This window comes from Cavia porcellus, unplaced genomic scaffold (genome assembly GCF_034190915.1).
Source record: "Cavia porcellus strain 051 isolate PalLab524CR breed Dunkin Hartley unplaced genomic scaffold, mCavPor4.1 scaffold_19, whole genome shotgun sequence".
NCBI lineage: Eukaryota > Metazoa > Chordata > Mammalia > Rodentia > Caviidae > Cavia > Cavia porcellus.
In genome coordinates, this window is record NW_026947502.1 from 11,436,485 (window position 1) to 11,446,323 (window position 9,839).

Below are 9,839 nucleotides of genomic sequence, written 5' to 3' on the forward strand. Positions count from 1 at the left end.
ATTCCTTCATCAATTTTGAAACTATATTTAAGTCATTTTTATCTTTTTTTATTTTTAAAAAAGATTAAAATAAAAGAGGACATAACAAAAATGTCAGAACAGAACAATTTAAGCAACATAATGTTTCACCACAAGACAACCTAACACAACAGTAGCTACCATAGTGTCTCTTACTTTGAAATATTCGATTATACCTTCTTACACTGTAGTATCAAACATAACAAGACAGTGTAAAATCATTCAAGAGAATGAACGTATTGCAGGGTACAAATTCTCAAAACTATTACCTTTGAGATGAATCCTTGTGTATGGGTACAACAAAGATCTGGTTTATCATAAAACTGTATCAGAATTTCATTGGGTATAATCCCTGTCACTGTAATTTCTCTGTCTAATGGCACCCCAGAGTCCAACTTTCCTTTGTCAGATGTTCTAAATTTTCCTGTCAGTATTTGGCCTACAGCTGTTTCTAATGTTATATAGTTTTAGGCACTTCGGTGTTTATTATTTTTCCTTAAATCTGATTAACTCCGGTTACTTATTAGAATCTTAATAAATTAAAAATAATATATTTTGTCTTTATAGTTAGTTTCATCAGTGATGGATTTTTGCTGTGTACCATTTTATCTCTCAGAAGACTTATTTTCTGGTGGTTATTTCTATAAATTAAAAGCAGTTTATGGTTGGGATGTCATTCAGGGATTAGGATGTCTGCTAACTGTTTATGAAATCTTAGGTTCAGTTCCCAGCACCATAAAAATAAAAAATTTATAACTGCTATTTAAACTGGACAAAAATCTGTTGTCTTTGCTCTCCTTTCCCTTGATTATTGAGAAATATTTAACATATATGTTAGTTACTTTTCTTGTTACTTTTGTGGAGACAAAATACCAATCCTAATATTAAAGGAGAAAAGGTTTATATTAGCCCACAGTTTGTGGAGGTTTCAGTCCAAAATCATCTGGCTCCAAGGCGGGGTGGCTTGGCAGAGAGATACTGTAGAGAAGAAACACTTCATGGTAAGCAGAAGGCAGCCAGGCAGTAAGGAAGCTTCTTTCTGTCCTTTTATATTCCATCCAGGTTACTGCCTTTTACGTGATACTACCCATATCCAGCGTGGGCACCCTTAATCCCGGCATCACAGCCATAATTCTAGCGTTACACACTCTAATCCAACCACCTTCAAGACTCTGTACTTATGACCACATGAGGATTTAGGGGAACATCTAAATACAAATCTTAACAGTGTAGTCCATTGACATCCCAGTTTTATTGTCTTCCCAGTAGAGAAAGGTGGTGGTTGGCAATCATTTGCTTAAATCAGAAGTTTGCAGTTGCAGAGAGTTTAGTTTTCATGTTTAATCCTCATTTTACAGTTGGGAAAATGGAAAACCAGAACAATTATGTGATTTGGTTAAAATCAGAGAAAGGCCAGGATGTTAATACCTCAATGTCAAGTATTTTGACGTCCAAGACACTTCAAAGGGAAAGCATGATGAAATGGAGCTCTGGACTTGACTATCTTTTCTGGAGAGGAGAACATGACTTTTGGTTACTATGGTAACACAGTGCATTTGAGATTTTTTTGATAAGTATACCCCCTACCTGTGCTAGTAGGAAAAAGAGCCATTGAGCTGATCTTTATGGTGATTCAAAACACTTTAGATAGATCCTGTCACATGCTTTATAAGTTCTTGATTGATTGTGTGAAATTAAGTTATTGGGCAGAGAACCAGCTAATGGAAACACATTGATGAAATCATTTTTGAGGGACATTAAATGGAATTTAAAATAAAGCTGAAATGGCTTTATGGATTTTTCAGTCATACTGTTTATGAACATTTATTGCCAGTAAATTATGTTGTGTCAAAGAAGGGAACAGGTAGGTATGGTTTTAATAGAAACCTTTTTGAAATAATAAAATTGAGAATAATGTATTATCCAAGAACGGGTAGAGTACAAGATGGGAGAATTTGTCCTGATGGATGATTATCCACTATGTAGGTGTGTGAGAAAGTGAAAAATGATGTGAAAATGAGAAATCTGGTAGGACTTGGAAGGAGCTGTTTCTAGAAGAGTAGCTGGGGATTTGGCAAGCAGTATGAGGGCATAGCTATTAGTATTTGTTCTGAAAAACACAAACATGTGGGGAGCAGGTTAATCCATTGGGAGAGATAGTCAAGGCATCACAGAATCTAGTGTGGAACTGACAGGCTAGGGTTCACTTTCCTCATCACTTAACTGTGTGACTACAGGAAAATTTCTTCACTCATCTGAGTCTCAGATTCCACAAGCTTGATAACTGAGTGTTATGGATTAAAAACTGATGGTCAACTTGACACCAGCTGAATTAAATCAGCATGGTGCTGAGCATAGATATTGTCCACCTCAGGAAAATTGCCATCATGAATAGAGATGTGAAGAATGAAATGCAAGGCATTGTGGGTTTCTCTGTGTTGCTGTTTTGCGCCGCTGGTTCTCCTGGAGGAGCTCATCGTGATGAACTTCCCCAGTGTGAGTTCAACACTGTCATCAGAAGAGCTTGGGACCTTGTTGGTGGGAGTGGCTGTGGTTCACTTTGGGGGAGCTCTGGTCCTTACATCAAGCATTGCTTCCTGGCTCCGGAGCAGAAGACGTTTGGCGTTTAATCTCCAAGAGAAACTTGTCCTGCTGGCTTTCTGGTATATACTCAACTCTTCTTATCAGAGGAGCTCAGAACCTCTGTGTTGCTAAGGATAGCTGTGGTGGGTGCTTTTCAGCCCTGATCCTTATTTTGAGCATGACTTCTGAGCTCCAGTGTAGAACCCTCAGTCTACCAGCACAGCTCCTTCACCCCATTGACATAGACTTTCTAGCTTCTACCACTGACCTTTGGGCTTTCCCAGAGTGGATCCGTAAAACAGACTGGTATGAATCCCTCTCGTGGGCTCTAGACCTCCTGCTGAACTTGTGGGAGGCATTGTCATGGACTCTAGGTTTTCATCTGGACTCATGCAGAGCACTGCTATGGGACCCAGGTCCTTGGCCTAATAGTCTGAGTTTTGAGTGTTGTGGATAGATTTCCTGCAGTTTTTGTGTTTAACTCCGGGTGACCATCATAAAATAATAATATAAATTCTGTGTCCTGATTCTATTTGTTCTCCTTACAACCCCTGACTACAACACAGAGATAAATAGTGCCTACTGCAGAGAGTTACTGGGATGATCAAATGAAAACCTTGAGTATTCAGTACACTTTGAAAATTACAGTAAATACCTTTAAAATATTTTTAAAATAATCACTGATGAGCAGCGTGTAGTGTGCATGCCTATAATTCCAGCATTGTGGAGGCTGAAGCAGGAGGATCACCATTAATTTGAGGCCTGACTGGGGTACAAAATGAGTTTAAAACTAGCTTGAATTATACAGTGAGACCCTGTTTCCAAAAAATAAAAATCACTGAGGATCAAGAATACAATAAGAAAGAATAGAGCTCATAAACATTTTATTGCTAGTAGTATTACATTAAATTTCATTACTGATTGCTGTGCACCTGAGATCTCATTCAGTCATCCACATCTTTTAAGAAATAAAGGTTCTTTGGTGATTTCTTCTTTTCAGAGAAGCAAACTAAGCATCAGAGAAGTTGAGTGTCATGTCCAAAGCCACTCAGCAAAAACATTGATCTCTTTCCATAGGAAGTCATATCAGTAAGTGTATTCTCTGGTGGGTGCGTCTTCTTGGACAAAGTCCAGATAAAACAAAACCAAAGGATATTTGATTGGACCTTGCAAGCTGAAGTAGTGTAACTTGACCTTTACCTCCCCCAACATGTTGCCATCCTTCAGCTGCCACATGGACCTGGTGTTGAAGAATGCTAGACTAGAGCACTGTGGCTAAAAGTAGCCTTCAGAGTCAAAAACCAGCATGTCAGTCTTTATAGCAGCACCCACCAGACCTGTGACTGTGAGATTCACGGTTCTAACTCCAGCCTTACATATAGGATAAGTATATTCCTTGGTCCCAGAGGAAACTGTAAGTCTTTGATCTCATTTTTGTTTAAAGACTTTTTAAAGACCAATTAGCATTCCTTTATTAACACAGCTTTTAAAATTGTGTAGGTAAAATTAATATGTTGAATTGTGATTTGAATACTCATTTGAAATATATTGCATTGCACAGGGAGTTTTACAACAGTAAATTAGTACTTCCATAGAAACTGCAGCACCAGATGAAAAGCCTGAGGAACCTAAAGTCAATCTAGCCGGTCTATAGCCGATCATTTCTTACTCACAATGAACTTAGGATCTACTTTAAGGAATGGGGTGAATGTCTGCAGGGTAAACACATCTCACGTAGTGTGTACTCAGGACAAAATGAGTATTATTATCATTTTTCAAATATTTGTTGAGTGTCTATAGAGTACTGTACTGGGAAATTAGTATATAACAGAAAATAACATATACTTCTAGCCAAGCACATAGAAAATGTGCTTGTAGAGCAGAGAAAGCTGAAGACCTGAGCTTGAGTTTGGTGTTCAAAGGACACTGTTTTCTTTCTACAAACCTTTAGTAAATACCAGTAATGTGTCAGATGACTCTTGTTCCCCCTTTGAGTTGCTTAGGAAGATGGCAGAACTCAGCCATTAACTGCAGCTCTTTATTTAGCCCTGTGACAGTTAAGCTTAGCCATCAGCTTAATTGGCTTGGAAGCCACCTAGAGCGTCAGTGATGCATACTCCTGGGTGTGTCTGTGTGAGTCATATAGGCATAATTTTGAGCCCCTCAACTTCTCTTGGATGCGGCTTCCCTACTTGGCTTCCCAGCTGTTATAAACTAGGAAGCTTTGCTCTGCCACGTCCTTTTACCATCATGCTTGGGCATTGAGGCCAGTCAAACATAGACAGTCGTCTGAAACCCTGAGCCAAGTGTGAGTATATGGTATTTTGTCCACCATGGGAAGGCCATCTGATACATAAAATCAGTACCAGTGAATAGGAGTCATTGCTGTGACCATATCAGAGCACATGGTTTATAAGCTTCTGGAACAGATTTAGGGAGGAGTGTGTGATGCTGGTATATCAGTTAGTGTTACTATGGGAACAGATTTAACAGAAAAATATATGAATTTATAAGGTAGGGTTACAGTGGTCTCAGAGTGAGGTGTGCAAGAATGCAAAAGCATGGTCTACATTCTAGACACAGAAAGGATCTACTCAAAAACCAGAGGTCTGATGCCTACTCTGGAGTCCCATGTGAGTCTGTATCAGGAAGCTGAAGAGTCTTCCCTAAAAGGCTAAAGAGTCTGCACTGGAAATCTGGAGATGGATGTCCTAAGGCGGTGGTGTAGGAGGCTGGGACTAAGGGTGAAGGAAAAAATAAGGTAGCTCAACATCCAGTTCATGGCTTGGATATTGCTGACTGCTTACAGCAAGATGTACAGGGAGAATCAGGAGTTAAAAGCAGTGCAAAAGCTAGACCACAGGTGTTGTGGTTTTAAAAGAGATTAGCAATGGGAAACAAAAACTGAGTACTTTGAAAAAGGATAAGAAGATGCCTTGAGAGCGTCTCAGGAGTTGGCAAGACCCACTCATCACAGGCTCAAGGATGTGAAAGTGTAAAGCCTTAATTCGAGAAGAAAATCCCTGGACCACATTCTTGATAAAAGCCATCTAGGTAATTGATATCATGGGCTTTATTTCACACTGGTCAGCCACCCAGCTACTCAGTCTTCCACAGCCATGGCTGCAGAGGCGTGACTGCTGCTCAGCTGACACCAGACGCTTGTTTCCTTCACATGATGCTGATTACTCAAGCATGCAGAAGGCAAGGATCAGGCAGTCATGGAGGCACCAACCAGATTTCAAAAGAAGGCCTGCAGGCCAAACAATTTTGACCTTCAATGGTATGTGTGTAAGTCTGAGAGTGAAACTGAAAGTGCAGTGGAGACCCTGGAGGTCTGAGATTCCACAATTGTGGAGCATACCCGTGTATAAGCTGCAGACCAGGAATGGAGCTAGCCCAAGAGACAAGTCCTATGGCCTGTGACCATGAGGTCATAGTGGTAGGATGCCCAGGTTCTCTGGGACTCACAGCCACATACCTCAGAGACTGTACATGGAGAAACAGAACATAACGTTCACACTGCTGGGTTTTGGTCTTGCTTTGGTTTTATTCTTTTCTATCTTCCTATTTTTCCCTTTTGGTATGAAGATGTTTACCTTGTGCCATTATATCTCAGAATTAAGTAATTTGCTTTCAGAGTTTTACAGAAATTCATAGCTAAGAGTCTGCCTTGAGTCTCAGAAGAATTGCCTGTGTTTTTTTTAAAATGCTGAAATTGATGAGGCTTTGTGGAAAAGATTATAGCATTTTTGGTTGTCTATAAAATAGTTGTGTCAGGCTAGGTGTAATTATAAACTTTATTGTGTTTATGTGGAAATGCTGAGTAACTGGATGTCTCTATGCCTCCTGCAATTATCAAAGTCATGGAGTTGTTACAGTAAATAAATGAACTTGTGCATTATTAATGTATATGATAGTCTCTGGTAGTCTCTCAAAGGTAGCTTAGAAAAAATTATTCACTGACATGCTTCTTTCATGACCATATGTAATGTTTAAGTAGAGCACTATTTTCTGATTGTACTTGCAAAAATCTGTTACTCCTATCAAAAAGAGTGAGAATTTTTATATTTGCTATAGAAGTTAAGGAACTTATTCATGTTCTAGGACTTCTCATTATGCCAGGATAAATACAGATTTTGAATAATAGTGGTGAACAGGAGATTTCTAGACACTAAGCAACGCAAGCGGATTCTAGAAATTTGCACACAAATGCATGATATTCTACCCCTATTTACAGCATCAAAGAAGTATGCTAAATGTATAAAAATAAACCTCTTTACTTTAGAGTACAAGATACTACTGCTAAATTCAATTGGAAAACTAATATCCAATGCAATTGTCTGTGATAAACTGAGGTTTAAAAGATTTGAAAACACTTTGGGAGCATATAAATCAGATAATCACAATCTTTTATGGCTGGAAAAGTTCAGCTGGTGTTGACAAGTTGTAAAGATAAAAGCTTACAGCACAGTCAAGAGTGAAATGTCTAGATTGGGTTGAGGATCAATGTTAATACTCAAAGTGTAAAAGCACTGAACTCCAAATGATCCTTCATAATGTTCTGTTTTTCTGCTTGACTTTCCAAAACAGAATAGTGTAGAACTTTGTTTTGTGAAAAACTTTTGTTTGTCATTAGGCAAATATAACCACCTAACACACCACCATAGGAATTGTGTGTAGTGAGAGGGTATCACCTACTATATTTGAAAACATTTCTAGTCGGGTGACTATTAATGTTGTATTATATACAACAGTCAAATTTTACAAATTCTAGGTTCCTTCTTTCCTTCCTTTCTTTCTTTTTTGTAATTTAGAAAGTATTTGCCTTGTGGCCTCAATCTGATCTTGGTAAGAGCATTTCAAAAGATGTTCCTTGTGTTTCAAAGGTTGTTTGCTTGAGTTGATTCAATGCTGTCCTAACAGAAGCCCTATGCCAATGGCAAGGTTTGTGCATATTGCACTGTGTAATGGATTTGCTACATTTAGGTGCAATCAGTGTGCTGATTGTGCCCCTAGGTGATTCCTCCACCATGTGTAACTCCATTTGCTTTCTTCTGTTATAGGAGCTGAGGGCACAGTTTTCCCTAAGTCTATAGAAACACCTAACGTCAGGGCAGACCCCTTCAAGGAGCTAAGGTAAGCTTCTGATTGTTTTGCATTTGTTAGTGGCTATTACCTTCCTCTACACAGTTGACCCATGATTCATTCTGAATAATAGTGATGGTGTTATGATAGATAAACTGAGAACAGTTGGTAAGTTATTGAAGATAAAACAAAAAAAAAGGCCTTTTTCTGAATACTAAAGAAAATTAAGGTTCTGGGATAAGAGGTTGCCACCTATGTAATTATAATAGATTCATTCTTTGGCAATAGAAGTTTGTGTCTGTATTTTGTGATGCTACAAACCTGTCCAGCTATAAATAGTTGAACTAATCAGTAATATGTAGTGACCCACCAAAAGAAAAGAACTATGTAGGAAATCTGAAGTCTAAATTCACAACAGGATTTTTTCTGTAACAAGTTGCTATTAAGGTTGGTATGATACTAGAACCACATTCTGCGGTCATTCCTTGTATTTATGATATTTTTCAAATATTTATAAGTGTGAGGGACTTTTGCAGAAAAAAACTAAGATGCAATGCACATTCTGCCAATACCTATGGATAAACAGTGATATAAAGATACAGCCTAAAAATAATTCCAGCCAATGAAGACCTATCCCTTACCCACTAAAGAAAAGCACATTAGAAATGGTATGTTCAAGTCAGGCATGGTGAAGCATACCTGTAATTCCAGTGCTCTGGGAAGGTGAGACAGGAGGATTATGAATTCGAGCCATATCCAGGCAACTTAGCAAGACTCTGTCTCAGAAAACAAACCACTTACATTGATACAAAAATGGTTGTAACATCTAGGATATAATTATAACCAGGAAGAATTCAGTGAATACTGACTGTATTCATTTTGGGTGATTCTTTTACCTAAAACCTGTCATAAATCACCAAATGGCCATGCATAGCATTGCATAACTACTTTCTAGTAGTCATCAACCATAGGCAGATGCATATGCTTTACATGAGCCATATCCACTCTTCTATTATGCAACCTCAAGTCTATACCTTGCTGAAAGCGTCACAGCTCTGTGGCAGCTTTTGTTCCCTTAAGAGAAGCATGTTCTCTGCAGTAGGAAAAGCATCTTCAGATTACAAAATCCACAGCATTTTTTGAGAAGCCCATAGGTCTTTGAGTATATAGGGAAATAAATTAGGCCAAAGGAAGAGAACAACCGTTGTGAAATGAATATGTTTTCACTGCAAAATCTCAGAATAGGGCTACCTTTATCCGGATTACACAACAGAATATCATGGAGTTTTACTGACATAAACTGTTTTCAGCACAGTTTCTATATGCCCAAGTTACCTGGCTCCCTGTCAGCTGGATCCCATGTTACGTATAAGATATAGAAGCAGGAATCTTTGAGGCAGAACCAGCAGAGAAAACTGCCCTTTTAAGATTCTTAGAGGGAATTCTTATTCTCTAAGTGCAGAGTCTCCATCTCTGATGTAAGAACTCTTTCCGGACAAGGTAATAAATGAACAGTCCAGTTCCCTTCCTTTTCACATTCTTTAGTAGGGGCAAGTTTCTTATAAAATGCACATTCTGCCAATACCTATGGATAAACAGTGATATAAAGATACAGCCTAAAAATAATTCCAGCCAATGAAGATATTATAGATAGTAAGTGATATTTTCATCCCAAAGAAAATGCTATTTAAAGGAAACTGAACTGTAAATACAATACAGAGTTGTTTGTTCGTTCATTTTGTTTTCTCCTCTGTGCAACAAGCTTTTCATTACTTGGAAGATTTGGCGAGTATAAGAGAGAAGAACAGGTTGATTTGGCTTTAAGCAATAAAATAAATCATCTGCAGTTAAAGAAAAAAAGTTCCAATCCAAGACAGACATGAAAGAAGCTCTCAAAAATTCCAATTTAAAAATGGCCAAATGATCTGAATCCTCAGTTCCCCCAAGAGATTAAACAAATAGTCAATAATATGAAAAAATGTTCAATATCACTATGTATCATGAAGGCAAAGCAAATTACAATAAGATGTTATCTTACCCCAGATAGAATGGCTATGATCAAAATACAGCAAAATAACAATGGTGGCAAAATGTATAAAGAGGGAACTTTCACACACTGTTGGCAAGAATATAATTAGTATAGTTATTAT

The 9,839-nt window shown here is 38.1% G+C and overlaps 1 protein-coding gene across 2 annotated transcripts in view; it reads left to right on the forward strand.

The window, feature by feature from the left end:
* Positions 1 to 9,839, forward strand: part of Sgcd (sarcoglycan delta) — a 554,972-nt gene that overhangs the window by 454,649 nt on the left and 90,484 nt on the right. For both annotated transcript variants that reach the window (XM_063230698.1, XM_003473239.5), the window contains exon 6: positions 7,668 to 7,740. In XM_063230698.1, the coding sequence (XP_063086768.1) occupies positions 7,668 to 7,740 (73 nt within the window). The remainder of the gene's footprint in view (positions 1 to 7,667; positions 7,741 to 9,839) is intronic.